This window comes from Maylandia zebra, linkage group LG16, assembly GCF_041146795.1.
Source record: "Maylandia zebra isolate NMK-2024a linkage group LG16, Mzebra_GT3a, whole genome shotgun sequence".
NCBI lineage: Eukaryota > Metazoa > Chordata > Actinopteri > Cichliformes > Cichlidae > Maylandia > Maylandia zebra.
The window spans coordinates 26,724,539-26,744,319 of NC_135182.1; the positions used below are offsets into that span (position 1 = coordinate 26,724,539).

The 19,781-nt window shown below is 42.5% G+C and overlaps 2 protein-coding genes and 1 long non-coding RNA gene across 3 annotated transcripts; 2 read left to right on the top strand and 1 right to left on the bottom strand.

The window, feature by feature from the left end:
* Positions 1-237: 237 nt before the first annotated feature.
* Positions 238-661, bottom strand: LOC106674667 (uncharacterized). The gene is made up of 2 exons (XR_001341595.3): positions 534-661; positions 238-449 (listed from the first exon to the last, which is right to left on the bottom strand). It is a non-coding gene; the product is annotated as an uncharacterized LOC106674667 (long non-coding RNA).
* A 4,529-nt stretch (positions 662-5,190) lies between these two features.
* LOC112436137 (olfactory receptor 11H6-like) lies at positions 5,191-6,066 on the top strand. Its single transcript, XM_024805380.2, has one exon. The coding sequence runs from the start codon at positions 5,191-5,193 to the stop codon at positions 6,064-6,066; it is 876 nt and encodes a 291-aa protein (XP_024661148.2).
* A 1,295-nt stretch (positions 6,067-7,361) lies between these two features.
* LOC143412913 (olfactory receptor 4B13-like) lies at positions 7,362-10,618 on the top strand. The gene is made up of 3 exons (XM_076874715.1): positions 7,362-7,391; positions 9,494-9,559; positions 9,788-10,618. The coding sequence occupies exons 1-3, from the start codon at positions 7,362-7,364 to the stop codon at positions 10,616-10,618; spliced, it is 927 nt and encodes a 308-aa protein (XP_076730830.1).
* Positions 10,619-19,781: the final 9,163 nt, after the last annotated feature.

Below are 19,781 nucleotides of genomic sequence, written 5' to 3' on the forward strand. Positions count from 1 at the left end.
GAGGAGAAACAGACGGAGGGGGTGAGGGTGGGCTTACCGACGGTAGACGTTGAGCGAGGGCTTGAGTGAGTGCGGCCAGTTGTTGATTTATGTGCCGAAGCATGTGTTCGTGGCGTTCCAGAATTGCCTCCGGGGTGAGGACGGGTTGCTGGGTGGGGTTTGAGTCCGCTGAGTCCATGATGGCTGGATCGTTATTGTTACGGTTGGAAGGAGGACTCAAGCGCAGGACTCCGGTACTGATGCTTACAAGAAGAGTTTATTTACAAGTCACCAGGTGTATATACAAGAATGTGCAGGGGGGTGTTATATACAGCTGAGTGGGGGAAGAAGGGGTCTCCAGGGAAGTCCAAGGGAAAGCATACGTTCTTCAGAATATCCACTCACACGATCACAGGTTCACACTCCAACACTGCCACACGGGAAACACACGGGGAAAAATCCAAGAGGTTCTGTAGACAGGGAGACAGGGTTAAGGACGATGCACAGAGGAAAACACTCTTCAATAAACTTGCTGTAGCTTTGACTTTACTAACGCGTGGTAGACAACGATCCAGCGACGAACAGCAGTCACCTCCTGGCTTAAATGCTGCTCCCCTTAATGAGACACCTGGGTCTCATCTCCCGAGGGCGTGGACCAAGGGCATGAACCCACAGTGAGTTCCTCCCCGGCGAGAGAGAAGAGGAAGAGAAACAGAGAGGGCTGATCAGCGTGCAGCTGATCCGCCTGGCCGTGACATTCTGCATGAGTTTTTAAGTACTGTTGTAAAATTCATCTATATACCATTCAGAAATCATCACAAATTGACTTTTCATTTCTTTGCCTTGCTGTGTCTTGATGTTCAAGGTATATTAGCTGATATATGTGCAAGTTGATTAAACAGGTTTATTTCAAAGTGTTTTAGGTTTAAAGTAAACAAAATATTGTATGAAATATTCTGTTGTAAAGGGCTGGTTAGTGCTGGCATCCCTGTGTGTTACATCTCAGTTTATCACAAAGGTCAGTTAACAATGCTTAATGTTTCTTTTTTTCAATAAACACGTTACATGTATAAATATAAGGATCAGTGTTATTAGGTTGTATTTTTTCAGTAGTATTTATGTATTTATATAGGGTTTTTTATTATTATTATTTTGGAAAAATAGTAATAGTAATTGAACTGTTACCTACTTTTATTTGGCTTTTTTTTGTTTTTAAATTTATATGTAAATTTCTCTCTGTACATTAATGACACCATAATTCTGAATTTTTTTAAATCTGATCAAATATCCCCATTGCTTGACATACTGTAGTATTTACTACTTTAAAAATTAAAGTTTTGTTTAGCATATCAAGCATAAAATTGTGCTGTTGTTTTTTGAAGTTTTTCAATCCCATAGCATAAAAAAACCCCAACAAAAACCAATGCAATAATAGTATTTCAACAGTAACTCCCTTCTCTTCTACTCCTTCCTCGCCTTAACTAGGAAGGAGGCTCTCTCAGCTGGTGTGTTTCTCCTGGCTAACACCTTTCTGCCTTTTCTCCATCAATGTCCTGCTAACATCAAGACTCAAGTTGTGTGATATAAACATTCAGAGAGTCTTGTATCTAAACTGGTTAATAATTAAACTTGCTTGTCCTGATGTTGACACCTTTAGAAAAAACATCAGTGCAAATGTAACACTTATTGTTTATCTGTGTCATTGGCTTTTTAGAATTTGGATTTGGATAAAAGAACTTCAAAATTAAGAGTTTCTTGTTCACCAAATAAAAATAGAGCAAAATAAAATTTCAAAAATGTACATTATTCTCTTGTACATGACAGCAAATGAAGGCCTCATAACATTAACTATAAATGCACTAAGGCAACCAAGTCTCAGTAAAAACATTATTGTTTACTTAAATTTGACCTTTAGACTATCAAAGATCGTTGTCATAATGCCATATCTCTAACACGTTCCATTGAGATGTAAATTGTTCAATTTATTGTCATTTACAGTAAATAGGTTTATGTTTCTCAAGTAACAGACTCATATTTATATCCTTTTTTCAAGCATAAAATGTTTGAGTCTCAAGAGTGACGTGTTTACTGTGGCTCAAAGTTTAGCCAGTTTTTCGGGTGCCTCTGTAGTTTCGCTCATTGTACACTTATATCACAAGGCTAATTCAGAAAATATAACTGACATGATGATGTCTATATTTAAGAGAATATCAGTTTCACAGTTTGCAAATTAATTCAAAGACAGGGGAAGAAAGAAGTGATTGCTTAGTAGGTTATAGATTCATGCTGCTTTAAAACTACCTTCTTTCCACAGAGCTGCTGTTAAAAAATATAGGCCTGACAGTACTATATACACAGCAAGTGTGTTTTTGTTTATGAGTTGGCACCACACATTGTACAAGGTTCATGTTAGCACAGAATTCTGGGCCCTATGTATAAACAGTCTCTATATATGTGACACAATGTGATGTGTGGAAGGAAGAGAGGACTCAAACTCAGGACTCGCAGGCTGGTGAAGGATGTGGATGATGTTTGTTGTGAAGCCAGGATGAACAGAACATGAGAAGACGGACTGACTATACCAATTGAATAAATGAATGAATGAGTGAGGGAGTGAGTGAGTGAATTAATAAATTAATGGTTGGCTGGCTGACTGGATGGACTGAACTGAAAACACACATGAGGAATGGACGGAATGACAAGACTGGGAACTGAGGGCTTCGATACACAGTCTGGAGTTCAAGGTTCAAGGTTCAAGGTTCTTTATTTGTCACATGCATAGTTATACAAGTATAACACACAGTGAAATGTAGCCTGACACGCTCCTCGACATGTGCAAAAATTGGGGGGGGGTGTAGAGGAAGAACATTATATATATATATATATATATATATATATATATATATATATATACATATATATATATATATATATATACATATAGTATATACACTGGGTGAATGTGCAGTAGTAGCAGCAAGCAGGTGAATTCTGTACATTAATATGAATAGACATCTGACTATTTTACAGGAGACAATATAAACTAGAGATGGACCGATCCGATATTACGTATCGGTATCGGTCCGATACTGACCTAAATTACTGGATCGGATATCGGAGAAAAATAAAAAATGTAATCCGATCCATTAAATATCACGAAAGCACCTCACAAAACTTGCAACACGCCATAACTCACCTCAGAACGTTAGCACGTCGGAGCAGTATGCATCACGTGATAGAGTGGCTGTGGCATGTGGGACCTGTCGGTGGTCTGGATAGCATGTGGAGCTTCGCTAGCAACCCGGCATTTCATCTCCGACAAAGTTATCCCCGAGAGAAGTAAAGCAAGTGTGTAAGTCCATCTCTGAATGTTTGTAAAGCATTCCTGCGTTAAGCTTACCAAACGATATATGGAGCGACTGCCTCTTCTGGCTGCTACTTCAATCATGAAACTGCTTAATGATCAGCTGATCGGCTTTTCTGTCGCGAGTCCGTCTCTCTGGTTTGTTTTTGGCCCACTTTGCACCAGAAAGAGGAAACCAGCGGCTGAACAACAGCAGCACGTTTAAGCTTGATCAGCTGTTGTTAGAATTTATTTATTATTACTTTCTACTCGAGGATCTTTTTCTACGTAGCTGACGGCTGGTAACTGTGCAGGGGTGGATCTAGCAAAGTTTAGCCAGGGGGGCCGATAGGTCATGAACAGGGAAAAGGGGGCACAAAGACATACTTTTCTTTCTTATTCTCATTTAAAATGTCTAGCTTTTAATAAATAATTATCCGAATCTTACACCCAAAGTTTTAATTTGATGTAAAATGAATAGAAGTCAATTACTGTATATAGTGACTATTAAGTCTAATATATATACCCTAGTAAGCTATAGTACTTTTTCCTTTGGGAAGGTACCATCTGTGCAGTCTGCAATTTTGTTGAAGAAAGATGTTGAATCTATTTAATATTTCTTGAAAAATAATTGATTTCTGTGCTTTTTTTTTCACACTGCATCAAATTAAGGTTGATTACGTTGATTAAGCATCATGAGGTGGAGCGTGAGGGGTGGTTCCCTATTTTTTATTTATTTATTTTTGTTGTTGCTGGGAGTTGGAACCCTATTAGTTAGGTTGCTTAATATTTACGCTAAGTACTCTTTAAAATACCAGAATAGGGAGGATGGTGTAGGTTTAAGTTTATTAGATTGATCAGTATTGCTGAACTATGAAATTTTTTTTTTTTGCATACAGGTATAACAGAATAGCTTTAGTGTAGTTGTTGTTTTAAACTTGAGTATGAACTTATACAAAATGCAGCAAGATATTTAAAAAAAAAACAGTTTTGTTGATTAAAAAACACTATATCGGATTCATATCGGTATCGGCAGATATCCAAATTCATGATATCGGTATCGGACATAAAAAAGTGGTATCGTGCCATCTCTAATATAAACATATTTAAATTTAAAGGAATTTGAAATGTGCATTGTGCCTTGGTTTAGAGTGTCTGGAAGTTGTGATATGATGTGATAACATTAGGTGGCTGCATTATAATGTGAATGTATAATATTGTTGTCAGGCCTCTGTGTAACTGTAGGAGAAAAATAGTTTGATAGAAACAGCATTAGAATAGAATAGAATAGAATAATCCTTTAATTGTCCCACAAGGGGAAATTTGCTTGTAACAGCAGCCAGAAAGACACATATAGAAACAAACAGGACACAGAACAGAAACATACACTCATCCCTGCTGGACAACATCTCCCACCCCATGCAGGAGACTGTGACAGCACTGAGCAGCTCCTTCAGTGGCAGGCTGCGGCACACACGGTGTGGGACGGAGAGCTTTCGCAGGTCTTTCCTCCTCACTGCTGTCAGACTCCACAACAAAGACTTTAACTGATCAAACACACACATCCACACACACTGAGTGCAATACTCTTTTTCTGACAAAGTTGTATTTTTACTCAGTTGTATAAAGCATTTGCATTCTATTTCTATCCTATTGTATATTTTATTCTATTTATTGTACTGTATATAGTATTTTATTTTATTCTATAATTAATGGGAGGTGAATAGGGACAGCAGACATTAGTCAGGTACAGACGCAGCAGCTCAGTGCTCTGTTATGTTGTTATTTTAAAAAGGTAGATGTGCCCTCTGATCATGGATAATCAGTCTAATGAAAGAAGTTTCATTCTGTCAGGATTTAATGAGATAATGAATTTCACAGTACCCCTCTTCTCAGTTACTTTACTGTATTACTGTGTGATTTTGTTCTTCAATATTTCTCTTGTGCTGCTCATTGTCTTGGATGAAAGCCTCCATGAACCTATGTACATTTTACTGAGCAGCTTCTGCATTAATGCACTTTATGGAACCACAGGTTTCTACCCAAAATTCCTTTCAGATTTACTGTCGTCTTCTCACAGAATCTCCTATGAAGGGTGCCTTTTACAAGGTTTTATCATGTATTCATTTGCTTGCTGTGATTTGTCTATTTTAACTGTCATGGCCTTTGACAGGTATCTGGCTATATGTCGACCTCTGCACTACCACTCTTTCATGACTAAGAGGAGGCTTTCACAGCTGGTGTGTTTCTCCTGGCTGACACCTTTCTGTCTTTTTTCCATTAATGTCCTGCTTACAGCAAGACTCAAGTTATGTGGTATAAACATTCAGAGAGCCTTATGTCTAAACTGGTTAATTTTTAAACTTGCTTGTCCTGAAGCTGACACTTTTCCAAATAACATCAGTGCATATGTGATAATTGCCATTTGTTATTTTCATTGGCTTTTCATAATTTGGACTTACATATATATTATTAAAACATGTGTGAGGTCCAGAGAGGACAGAGTAATGTTTATGCAGACCTGTGTGGCCCATCTGACTTCTGTGATCATAAATGCCATTGTAATGGCTGTTGATGTGATGTACTTGCGCTTTGGCTCCAGAGATTTACCCCAAAGCCTCCAAAACTTCATCACTCTTGAATTTCTCATCATCCCTCCAGTTATGAATCCTCTCGTGTATGGATTTAAACTCAGCAAAATACGAAACAGAATCTTGAGTTTAATTTATTTGAAAGGGAAATGATTTCCATTAAGGTTAGATTTCCTTATTTAAAACAATTCAAAAATATTCAAAACAGATGCAGCAATATAAATACAAGTCTTTCTGAAGGCACTTGATTCAGAAACATTTAGTCATGTTTGCCTTGTCTAAGGCAAACATATATTTGGACTAGACTAATTTTACTAATATTCTTTGTTATATTTGTCATAATATGACATAAATTTGTCATGTGTCATATTTGCTCAATCCAGCACGAACATTAAATGAAAACAACATTTTTTTCATGTTTTTGACTAAGAATTTCATTTGAAAAGGATTCTGCATGAGTTTTTAAGTACTGTTGTAAAATTCATCTATATACCATTCAGAAATCATCACAAATTGACATTTCATTTCTTTGCCTTGCTGTGTCTTGATGTTCAAGGTATATTAGCTGATATATGTGCAAGTTGATTAAACAGGTTTATTTCAAAGTGTTTTAGGTTTAAAGTAAACAAAATATTGTATGAAATATTCTGTTGTAAAGGGCTGGTTAGTGCAGGAATCCCTGTGTGTTACATCTCAGTTTATCACAAAGGTCAGTTAACAACGCTTAATGTTTCTTTTTCTTTTTTTCCTATAAACACGTTCCATATATAAATATAAGGATCAGTGTTATTAGGTTGTATTTTTTCAGTAGTATTTATTTATTTATATATAAAGGTTTTTTTTATTATTATTTTGGAAAAATAGTAATTGAACTGTTACCTACTTTTATTTTGCATTTTTTTTGTTTTTAAATTTATATGTAAATTTCTCTCTGTACATTAATTAATGACACCATAATTCTGTACTTTTTGAAATCTGATCATATATCCCCATTGCTTGATATACTGTAGTATTTACTACTTTAAGAATTAAAGTTTTGTTTAGCATATCAAGCATAAAATTGTGCTGTTGTTTTTTGAAGTTTTTCAATCCCATAGCATAAAAAAAAACCCCAACAAAAAACAATGCAATAATAGTATTTTAACAGTAACTCCCTTCTCTTCTACTCCTTCCTCGCCTTAACTAGGAAGGAGGCTCTCTCAGCTGGTGTGTTTCTCCAGGCTAACACCTTTCTGCTTTTTCTCCATTAATGTCCTGCTAACATCAAGTTGTGTGATATAAACATTCTGTCACGGCTGTCGAGGCGAGCCATGTGGTATTGACGGGAGAAAGGACCCAAATCGCAGGCAGTAGATGATAATGCTGGTGATGTTATATTTACACAGTGGTGAGATGACAAAACAGGCAAGAGGGAAGACAAAACTAAAGACCTAAACTGGGAAAGCTAAATGACAAACCTGAGGGGGTACCAGAATGGGGTGAGAGGCAGAGAGACACTGACAAGGGACAGGACACCGTGGACCACAGAGTAACGCAGACTGACACGGCGTAACGCAGACAAACCGGCAACAGGCAGGAGAACACACAGGGCTTAAATACACACACTAGTAATCAGGGGATGAGAGACAGAAGGGCAACACAGCTGGGAGAAATCAGAGCTGACGGGACAGAGGAAACGTAAACTGAACACACTCACATCAGACAGAGACCTTCACAATAAGACAGGAAACTCAGACACAGGGAACCAAACAAGACACAGAACTAAACAGACAGATTCGCAAACAGACGGGGTGACACCATAGACAGACAGACCGAATATAACACATAGAACTCGAACAATAATAATCATCATAATAATAAACTAAAAGCGCTGGGTCACCGACCCAGGACCATGACAGTACCCCCCCTCAAGGGCTGGCACCAGACAGCCCAACACAAGAAAACGAAAGAAAAACACAAAAACCGCCCAAAACAGAAAACAACCCGAACAGGGCGGGCAGCGGGGGTCCAGGAAGGAGGGCCCGAAACAAAACACCGAAGCACAAGAAAGTCCCAAAACAAAAGAGGAGTCCAAAAAAGAACAGTTCAGGGGGCCGGCCGTGCGGACGGCAACGGCGGCGACGTGGAAACAGTTCAGGGGGCCGGCCGTGCGGAAGGCAGCGGTGGCGATCCGGGGGCCGGCCGTGCGGAAGGCAGCGGTGGCGACTCAGGCGAAAGGGGTCCAGGGGCCGGCCGTGCGGAAGGCAGCGGAAGGCAGCGGAAGGCAGCGGAAGGCAGCGGCGGCGATTCAGGCGAAGGGGGTCTGGGGGCCGCCCACGACGGAGATGACGCCCGACCAGTGGCCTGGAAGGCGGCCAATAAACCACAGACCCAGACGAGGCTGGACCAGGCGACGCCGAAGGCGAAGACACGGAGGCTGGGCCAGACGAGGATGAAGCAGCTGAAGCGGAGGCTGGGCCAGACGAAGGCGAAGCGGAGGCTGGGCCAGACGAGGATGAAGCAGCTGAAGCGGAGGATGAAGCCGGAGCTGGCGACGCTGACGATGCTCCTCGGGCCCCCCAGCTGACGAGGCAGGAGGCTGGACGGGCTCCTCGGGCCCTCCAGCTGACGAGGCAGGAGGTTGGATGGGCTCCTCGGGCCCTCCAGCTGACGAGGCAGGAGGTTGGATGGGCTCCTCGGGCCCTCCAGCGAGAACAGTCTCAGGACCAGTGGGCACAGGGACCTCTGGCAGGCACAGAAGAGAACCAGCAGGTGCACGGGCCCCTGGCAGGGACAGAACAGAACCAGCAGGTGCACGGGCCCCTGGCAGGCACAGAACAGGACCAGCAGGCGCACGGGCCCCTGGCAGGCACAGAACAGAACCAGCAGGTGCACGGGCCTCTGGCAGGCACAGAACAGAACCAGCAGGTGCACAGGCCCCTGGCAGGGACAGAACAGAACCAGCAGGCACACGGGCCCCTGGCAGGCACAGAACAGGACCAGCAGGCGCATGGGCCTCTGGCAGGCACATAGCAGGCTGCAGCTGCACAGAGCATAGACTCTGCTCAGGCAGCAACAGCCGGGTGCAGTCCTCAGCTGGCTTCTTAACCTCCAGGGGTCCAGAGTCAGCTGGGGTCTGAAACCCAGTGTGGAGTTGTGATATGATGTGATAACATTAGGTGGCTGCATTATAATGTGAATGTATAATATTGTTGTCAGGCCTCTGTGTAACTGTAGGAGAAAAATAGTTTGATAGAAACAGCATTAGAATAGAATAATCCTTTAATTGTCCCACAGGGGGAAATTTGCTTGTAACAGCAGCCAGAAAGACACATATAGAAACAAACAGGACACAGAACAAAAACATACACTCATCCCTGTTGGACAACATCTCCCACCCCATGCAGGAGACTGTGACAGCACTGAGCAGCTCCTTCAGTGGCAGGCTGCGGCACACACGGTGTGGGACGGAGAGATTTCGCAGGTCTTTCCTCCTCACTGCTGTCAGACTCCACAACAAAGACTTTAACTGATCAAACACACACATCCACACACACTGAGTGCAATACTCTTTTTCTGACAAAGTTGTATTTTTACTCAGTTGTATAAAGCATTTGTATTCTATTTCTATCCTATTGTATATTTTATTCTATTTATTGTACTGTATATAGTATTTTATTTTATTCTATAATTAATGGGAGGTGAAGAGGGACAGCAGACATTAGTCAGGTACAGACGCAGCAGCTCAGTGCTCTGTTATGTTGTTATTTTAAAAAGGTAGATGTGCCCTCTGATCATGGATAATCAGTCTAATGAAAGAAGTTTTATTCTGTCAGGATTTAATGAGATAATGAATTTCACAGTACCCCTCTTCTCAGTTACTTTACTGTATTACTGTGTGATTTTGTTCTTCAATATTTCTCTTGTGCTGCTCATTGTCTTGGATGAAAGCCTCCACGAACCTATGTACATTTTCCTGAGTAGCCTTTGTATTAATGCCCTTTATGGGACCACAGGTTTCTACCCAAAATTCCTTTCAGATTTACTGTCGTCTTCTCACAGAATCTCCTATGAAGGGTGCCTTTTACAAGCTTTTATCATGTATTCATTTGTGTGCTGTAATTTGTCTATTTTAACTGTCATGGCCTTTGACAGGTATATGGCTATATGTCGACCTCTGCACTACCACTCTTTCATGACTAAGAGGAGGCTTTCACAGCTGGTGTGTTTCTCCTGGCTGACACCTTTCTGCATTTTTGCCATCAATGTCCTGCTTACAGCAAGACTCAAGTTATGTGGTATAAAGATTCAGAGAGCCTTGTGTCTAAACTGGTTAATTGTTAAACTTGCTTGTCCTGAAGCTGACACTTTTTCAAATAACATAAGTGCATATGTGATACTTGTCGTTTATCTGTCTCATTGGCTTTTCATAATTTGGACTTACATATATCTTATTAAAACATGTGTGAGGTCCAGAGAGGACAGAGTAAAGTTTACGCAGACCTATGTGCCCCATCTGACTTCTGTGATCATAAATTTCACTTTAATAGCTTTTGATTGGATGTACTTGCGCTTTGTCTCCAGAGATTTACCCCAAAGCCTCCAAAACTTCATCACTCTTGAATTTGTCATCATCCGTCCAGTTATGTATCCTCTCATGTATGGATTTAATCTCACCAAAATACGAAACAGAATCTCGAGTTTAATTTATTTGAAAGGGAAATGATTTGAATTCAAGCGGAATGCGGCTCGGGCAGTGGCTGAAGCAAAAACTCGGGTGTGGGAGGAGTTTTATAAGTTGTATAAGCGCAGCCAAGTGGCGGAGGGCTTTCGCTTTGGTGGCCTCAGAATCTCATCTCTGATTTTTGCGGATGATGTGGTTCTGTTGGCTTCATCGGGTGAGGGCCTCCAGCTCGCACTGGAGCGGTTCGCAGCCGAGTGTAACGCAGCGGGAATGAGGATCAGCACCTCCAAATCTGAGGCCATGGTTCTCAGCCGGAAAAGGGTGGAGTGCCCACTCCGGGTCGGGGATGAGTTCCTGCCCCAAGTGGAGGAGTTCAAGTATCTCGGGGTCTTGTTCGCGAGTGATGGGAGAAGGGAGCTGGAGATCGACAGACGGATTGGGGCTGCGGCTGCAGTAATGCGGACGCTGCACCGGTCCGTCGTGGTGAAGAGGGAGCTGAGTGTAAAAGCGAAGCTCTCAATTTACCGGCGATCTACGTCCCTACCCTCACCTATGGCCACGAGCTGTGGGTAGTGACCGAAAGAACGAGATCGCGGATACAAGCGGCGGAAATGAGCTTCCTCCGAAGGGTGGCTGGCCTCTCCCTTAGAGATAGGGTGAGAAGTTCGGCCATCCGGGAGGGGCTTAGAGTAGAGCAGCTGCTGCTCCACATCGAAAGGAGCCAGCTGAGGTGGTTCGGGCATCTGGCAAGGATGCCCCCTGGGCGCCTCCTGGGCGAGGTGTTCCAGGCATGTCCCACCGGGAGGAGGCCCCGGGGCAGACCCAGGACACGCTGGAGAGATTATATCTCTCGGCTGTCCTGGGAACGCCTTGGTATTCCCCCGGACAAGCTGGAGGAGGTGGCTGGGGAGAGGGAGGTCTGGACCTCTTTGCTTAGGCTGCTACCCCCGCGACCCGACCTCGGATAAGCGGATGAAGATGGATGGATGGATGGATGGATGGATGATTTGAATTCAAAAATATTCAAAACAGATGCAGCAATATAAATACAAGTCTTTCTGAAGGCACTTGATTCAGAAACATTTAGTCATGTTTGCCTTGTCTAAGGCAAACATATATTTGGACTAGACTAATTTTACTAATATTCTTTGTTATATTTGTCATAATATTACATATATTTGTTATATATGTCATATTTGCTCAATCCAGCACGAACGTTAAATGAAAACAACATTTTTTTCATTTTTTTGACTAAGAATTTCATTTTAAAAATGATTCTGCATGAGTTTTTAAGTACTGTTGTAAAATTCATCTATATACCATTCAGAAATCATCACAAATTGACATTTCATTACCTTGCCTTGCTGTGTCTTCATGTTCAAGGTAGATTAGCTGATATATGTGCAAGTTGATTAAACAGGTTTATTTCAAAGTGTTTTAGGTTTAAAGTAAACAAAATATTGTATGAAATATTCTGTTGTAAAGGGCTGGTTAGTGCAGGCATCCCTGTGTGTTACATCTCAGTTTATCACAAAGGTCAGTTAACAATGCTTAATCTTTCTTTTTTTTCAATAAACACGTTACATGTATAAATATAAGGATCAGTGTTATTAGGCTGTATTTTTTCAGTAGTATTTATTTATTTATATAGTGTTTTTTTTATTATTATTTTGGAAAAATAGTAATAGTAATTGAACTGTTACCTACTTTTATTTGGCTTTTTTTTTTGTTTCTAAATTTATATGTATATTTCTCTCTGTACATTAATTAATGACACCATAATTCTGTACTTTTTGAAATCTGATCATATATCCCCATTGCTTGACATACTGTAGTATTTACTACTTTAAAAATTAAAGTTTTGTTTAGCATATCAAGCATAAAATTGTGCTGTTGTTGTTTTTTTGAAGTTTTTCAATCCCATAGCATAAAATTAAAAAAAAAAACAACAACAACAAAAAACAATGCAATAATAGTATTTTAACAGTAACTCCCTTCTCTTCTATTCCTTCCTCGCCTTAACTAGGAAGGAGGCTCTCTCAGCTGGTGTGTTTCTCCTGGCTAACACCTTTCTGCCTTTTCTCCATCAATGTCCTGCTAACATCAAGACTCAAGTTGTGTGATATAAACATTCACAGAGTCTTGTATCTAAACTGGTTAATAATTAAACTTGCTTGTCCTGATGTTGACACCTTTAGAAAAAACATCAGTGCAAATGTAACACTTATTGTTTATCTGTGTCATTGGCTTTTTATAATTTGGACTTACATATATCTTATTAAAACATGTGCGAGGTCCAGAGAGGACAGGTTAATGTTTATGCAGACCTGTGTGCCCCACCTGATCTCTTTGATGACTTTCTTGTTTTTTCTTGATCCAGTGTACATGATATCTGGCTCTACACGTTTACCTCAAAGCCTCCAAAACTTCATCACTATTGAATTTCTCATCATCCCTCCAGTTATGAATCCTCTCATATATGGATTTAAACTCACCAAAATACGAAACAGGATATTGGGTTTATTTTATTTTAAAAGAACTTCAAAATTAAGAGTTTCTTGTTCACCAAATAAAAATAGACCAAACTAAAATTTCAAAAATGTATATTATTATCTTGTACATGACAGCAAATGAAGGCATCATAACATTAACTATAAATGCACCAAGACAACCAAGTCTCAGTAAAAAGCATTATTGTTTACTTAAATTTGACCTTTAGACTATCAAAGATCTAGACAGCTTACACATATTTTACCTTTTAAAAATTATTGTTTTTTGTTTTTTACATTTTTTCAGATGTAAACTAAAATGCATTTCCACTTCTGGTTTTAGGTTTAATCCAGGTCATCTTATCGTTTGAACTTAAGGTGTCATAATGCCATATCTCTAACACGTTCCATTAAGATGTAAATTGGTCAATTTATTGTCATTTACAGTAAATAGGTTTATGTTTCTCAAGTAACAGACTCATATTTATATCCTTTTTTCAAGCATAAAATGTCTGAGTCTCATGAGTGACGTGTTTACTGTGGCTCAAAGCTTAGCCAGTTTTTCGGGTGCCTCTGTAGTCTCGCTCATTGTACACTTATATCACAAGGCTAATTCAGAAAATGTAAATTAAATCAAATCAAATCACTTTTATTGTCACATCACATGTGCAGGTACATTGGTACAGCACATGTGAGTGAAATTCTTGTGTGCGAGCTTCACAAGCAACAGAGTTGTGCAAAATACAATAATGTAAACAAGCAAAATACAAGAATGGCTACATCTGAAACTAATAAATATATGTACAATATATAATAGTATATGCATTTTTGGATGTGTATACTAAATATTTTTCTACGTGTGTGTGTGTGTGTACACATATTTTACAAATTAAATAGAGTAAACAATAAATACAATATATAAAAATATACAAAGTTGAGACATGTGCAAAACAGTGGCATTACTGTACAGTATGGAGTGCATAATGTTAAAGTTCCAGTAGTGAAGCTGAGGTGTCTATGACGTGTTCAGCAGTCTGATGGCCTGGTGGAAGAAGCTGTCTCTCAGTCTGCTGGTACGGGACCGGATGCTGCAGAACCTCCTTCCTGATGGAAGTAGTCTGAACAGTTTATGGCTGGGGTGACTGGAGTCCTTGATGATCCTCCCCGCTTTCCTCAGGCAGCGCTTCCTGTAGATGTCTTGGAGGGAGGGAAGCTCACCTCCAATTATCCGTTCAGAGCACCGCACTACTCGCTGGAGAGCTTTGCAGTTGTAGGCGGTGCTGTTGCCATACCAGGTGGTGATGCATCCAGTGAGGATGCTCTCAATGGCACAGTGATAGAAGGTCCTGAGGATGTGGGGGCTCATGCCGAATCTTTTCAGTCTCCTGAGAAAGAAGAGGCGCTGCTGCGCCTTCTTCACTGTTTTGTTTGTGTGTACTGACCACGTAAGATCCTCAGCCAGATGTACACCAAGGAACCGGAAGCTGCTCACTCTCTCCACAGCAGCGCCGTTGATGGTGATGGGGGTGTGTACTTCTCTGCACCTCCGGAAGTCCACTATCAACTCCTTTGTCTTTGCGACGTTGAGGGTGAGATGGTTGTCTTGACACCAGTGGGTCAGGGCGCTGACCTCCTCCCTGTAAGCCGTCTCATCACCATTGGTGATAAGACCCACCACTGTAGTGTCGTCCGCAAACTTCACAATGATGTTGGAGTTGTTAGTGGCTGTGCAGTCGTAGGTGTAGAGTGAGTACAGGAGAGGGCTCAGTACACACCCCTGTGGAGCACCAGTGTTCAGTGTGATGGGGGATGAGGTGATGCTGCCCAGTCTGACCACTTGGCGTCTGTCAGACAGGAAGCTAAGGATCCAGCTGCAGAGGGAGCTACTCAGTCCTAGATCCTGCAGTTTCCTGTCCAGCTTCGAGGGAACGATGGTATTGAATGCTGAGCTGTAATCTACAAACAGCATCCTCACATACGTGTCTCTCTTCTCCAGGTGTGACAGGGCAGTGTGTAGTGTCAGGGCTATGGCATCATCAGTGGACCGGTTGTGGCGGTACGCGAACTGTAGAGGGTCTAGTGAGTCGGGTAGTGCAGAGCAGATGAAGTCCCTGACCAGCTTCTCGAAGCATTTGCTCACGATGGGGGTCAGGGCTACAGGTCGCCAGTCGTTCAGTGAGGAGATGGTGGAGGATTTGGGTACAGGGACGACGGTGGCCATTTTGAAGCAGGCTGGGACTACAGACAGAGAGAGGGAAAGGTTGAAGATGTGCGTGAACACTCCAGCCAGCTGAGCCGCGCATGACTTGAGGACGCGGCCGGGAATCCCGTCCGGACCTGTAGCTTTGCGTGCATTCACCTTCCTGAAGCACTTCTGCACATCCTCCTCAGACACAGTGTGCGCACTGATGTCATCCGTGGTGCGCACACTGTCCGGTCTCATGGTGTTCGCTGTGTCGAATCTAGCGTAGAATACGTTTAGATCCTCACACAGAGAGGCCGTGGTCTGCGGTGTGCTGGTTTTCCCTCTAAAGTCTGTGATCGTGTTTAGTCTCTGCCACATACTCCGAGAGTTGTCAAACTGTTGCTCCACCCTGTCCCTGTACTCACGTTTGGCTGCTTTGATCGTCTTCCGGAGTTGGTAATGTGCGTGTTTGTAGTCCGATGTGTTCGCGGAGGCAAAGGCGGTGCTCCGTGCCGTGCGAACATCTCCGTTAATCCAGGGTTTTTGATTTGGGAAGGATTTAACTGTTCTGGATGGGACGACATCTTCCACGCATTTCCTGATAAATCCGCAGACTGAGTCTGTGTACTCATCAATGTCCCTAGCAGCCACGTGAAACATTTCCCAGTCCGCGTGATCAAAACAGTCCCGCAGCGCAGACTCTGATTGGTCCGTCCAACAGTGCACCGCCCTCCGGGTTGGAGCTTCCTGTTTCAGCTTCTGCCTGTAGGCGGGCAGGAGCAGGATGGAGCGGTGATCTGATTGGCCGAATGGGGCGTGGGGGAGGGCTTTGTACGCATCCCGGAAAGAGGTGTAGCAGTGGTCAAGTAGCTGGTCTCCATGAGTGTTAAAATGGATGTGTTGGTGGAGTTTGGGTGAGACTTTCTTCAGGTTTCCCTTATTAAAGTCTCCGGCTGTGATAAACGCTGCCTCTGGGTGTGCGGTTTCCTCGCTGCTGATCGCGCTGTACAGTTCCCTGAGTGCTCGGTCAGTGTCGGCTTGTGGGGGAATGTAAACAGGCGTAATAATCACTGCTGTAAATTCCCTCGGTAGCCAGAATGGCCGGCACTTAATCATCAGGTACTCCAGGTCCGGTGAGCAGAAGGATTTGACCGGGTGCACGTTCGCATAATCACACCAGCTGTTGTTGATCATGAAACATACACCACCGCCTCTGCTTTTCCCAGTAAGATCCTGTGACCTGTCCGTGCGATGCACGGAGAACCCCGGTAGTTGTATTGCGGAGTCCGGTACCTTGTCCGATAGCCAGGTTTCTGTGAGGCAGATCACGCAGCAGTCCCGCATATCTCGCTGGAATGAGATCCGTGCCCGAAGCTCGCACAGCTTGTTCTCCAGAGACTGCACATTAGCCAGTAATAAACTGGGTAACGGTGGTCTGTTAGTGCGCCGTCTCAGTCGAACCAGAACGCCAGATCTTCTCCCTCTGCGTCGGCGTTTGCGGCCTCCAGGGCCAGAGAACAAAGGCGTCTCAGGTGAGATGAATGGGGGGTCTGCAAACGGAGCGTCCGTGTTGCAAAACTTGAACTACGGAAAGTTATAAGAAAGACCGTCTTTTATGTCCAGTAAGGTTTGTCGGTCGTACACAAGGAGACATGTGCTACTCGCGAAAAAATGAAGGAAAAGTAAAATTAAACACAGAAAAAAGCTGTTGCTTGGGGGAGCTCGCGACGAGGCTGCCATACTCGGCGCCATCTTGACTCAAAAAAAAAAAAAAAAAACCTGACATGATGTCTATATTTAACAGAATATCAGTTTCACAGTTTGCAAATTAATTCAAAGACAGGGGAAGAAAGAAGTGATTGCTTAGTAGGTTATAGATTCATGCTGCTTTAAAACTACCTTTTTTCCACAGAGCTGCTGTTAAAAAATAAAGGCCTGACAGTCAAGGCTGGACTGGGACAAAAAATCGGCCCGGGCATTTTGACTAGAGCCCACCAGGATAAAGATTGAAAATGTGACGTCATTCAGGGGTAAAACCGCAAAGGATTCTGGGAACTTGTGGCAAGAGGTACTAGCGCACGCAGGCTTTCAATTGAACTCAGTTACACAGCGATAAAAAGAAACACAAAAAATGACAAGAAGCTGTTGTATTATTAACTGCAATAGCCGGTCGCATGACAGCCACGGGAAGCCGATCGTTTTTGGGTTTTTTTATCGGATTACATCGTTGAAGAGAAATTTTTTAAGCCATGTTTCCGAAGTAAGAGCCGACGGATGGTCTGGATATACCAAATATAACATCCCAGAACACTCCAGCTCACATGTTAGTCTGCTCCAAGCATTCCCACAAAGGTCAGAGTTTTGTAGTAGTTAATACGTCATTTTTCTTAACATAATTGGTGATATAGGTTACAAGCAAGTCTGGCGCTGAACAGAAATTGTCGCTCTATGCTCCTTTATTTATTGTGCATAAATAGTGAATTGTCCTGACACAATATTGCGTTTCGCTTCTGTTATTATGGTACATTGACAAAAACATATACTTTTATTCACAGGATAAAAAAGTTGTTTTGTATCACTAACTGTCCAGTGCGATTACAGCATACAATATTATTGCCACTACTAATTAATTACCGTTGAGCTCAAAGGTTATATTAATAAACGGTTAACGAATGTGTATTAATGACGACGATTTGTGAGACTGGTAAACTTACCTTTGTTCGTACGATGGTCTGTCGTTCTACACGGTGCGTTTCAAGGCCCTGTACCCATCCATCGGTAAACTGTACCTGGGCTTGTTGCAGTGACATGAAGTTACTAAACTTCATGAGTGTATGCACTCACTCCAAGAACCGTATAATTATAAATCTGCGCGTGGTGAAAGTTGGGCAGCACGCTAACGTATTTTGTCCCTCTGCGTGCTCGTAAGGGTCTGACCCTTTCACTCCTTTGATTTTTTCCTCGTATCTTTTCTTTGTCTTTTCGTCGAGTCTGTCTTTGTACGGACCGGCATTGTTCTCCTTTTGTTTTGTACATTCCTTTTTTGTGCGGCAAAGAAAAAACAAGAAGGTATTGGAACCGGAGAATGAACGTTTTGCGGTGCTGCAAATGCTTGCATTTGATGCGGTACTTGGATTGTTTTGCCACTAATTCCCGGCATGCAATGCGCGAAAATCACGTGATTGCTAAACAAGGGGGCGGGTGCATTCGGCCTCCTCGGCTGTAATTGGTCCAGCCCAGAGTCGATCATGACCAATTGGCCAATCCAACACCTTTCATTATATATACCCTTCCTAAAAAAAAAAAAATCGCGAGCGGCCCACCGGGCAAGTGCCCGGTATGCCCGATGGCCAGTCCAGCTATGCTGACAGTACTATATACACAGCAAGTGTGTTTTTGTTTATGAGTTGGCACCACAGATTGTGCAAGGTTCATGTTAGCACAGAATTCTGGGCCCTATGTATAAACAGTCTCTATATATGTGACACAATGTGATGTGTGGAAGGAAGAGAGGACTCAAACTCAGGACTCGCAGGCTGGTGAAGGATGTGGATGATGTTTGTTGTGAAGCCAGGATGAACAGAACATGAGAAGACGGACTGACTATACCAATTGAATAAATGAATGAAGGAGTGAGGGAGTGAATTAATAAATTAATGGTTGGCTGGCTGACCGGTGTAGGAGTGTTTAGCTTATTTTAGAGTTTAAAAATGTGTTAACATAGAATGTAGTACTATTGTAGAGATACTGACACTGCCGTCAATATAATAAAGGCCTCACTGTGTCGTGAACTTAGGAGTAGATTGTAGGAGACCCCTCCCCCACTTGAACTGTGAAAGTAAAACAGAGAGGAGTGAATGCTGAGTGGAAATTCCCCAGAGAATGTTTGGGTGCGGGTCTCAACATTTGTAACTGGATAACTGTGGTCTGGAAGGGAGATGGTTTTATGACCTAGGGAGTCACCTACACCCACAGTGTTTTAACTGTCACGCACACACATCCACACGCACACTCACTCATGTGCACTCACACATCCACACGCACACTCACTCATGTGCACTCACACATACACACAGGTATGCGTACACAGTCACACACGAGCACTCACATAGACACGTGGGAACGCGCACATGTAGGCATTCATGTGCTCGTGCACATAGACACAGACACAGAGTTTGCAGCACACCGTGGGGGGTTTTATGATAGGGTCGCCCCTACAAAACTGTGTTTCACAGACAAAGGAGTGAAGATTTTTTGCAGAGGGACACACGGGCCTCGTCTTCCCTTCTAGAAGTGCATGCTTAAATGAAGATGAATAAAGATGAATAAAGGTTTTGTAAAATGACTACTGAGTTCCGGTGGCGTCTCTGGAAGTTTCGATGAATAAAAGAACTGGGGTAAAACTAATTTCGTAACAGTTTTGGTGCCGAAACCCGGGATTCGTTTGAGGCCCAGAGAGGATGAATTGGCAGAGCTGAGATCGTGAAACGAGGCGAACAGGTAAGCACGACCTAATTATTTTCGAACCGTG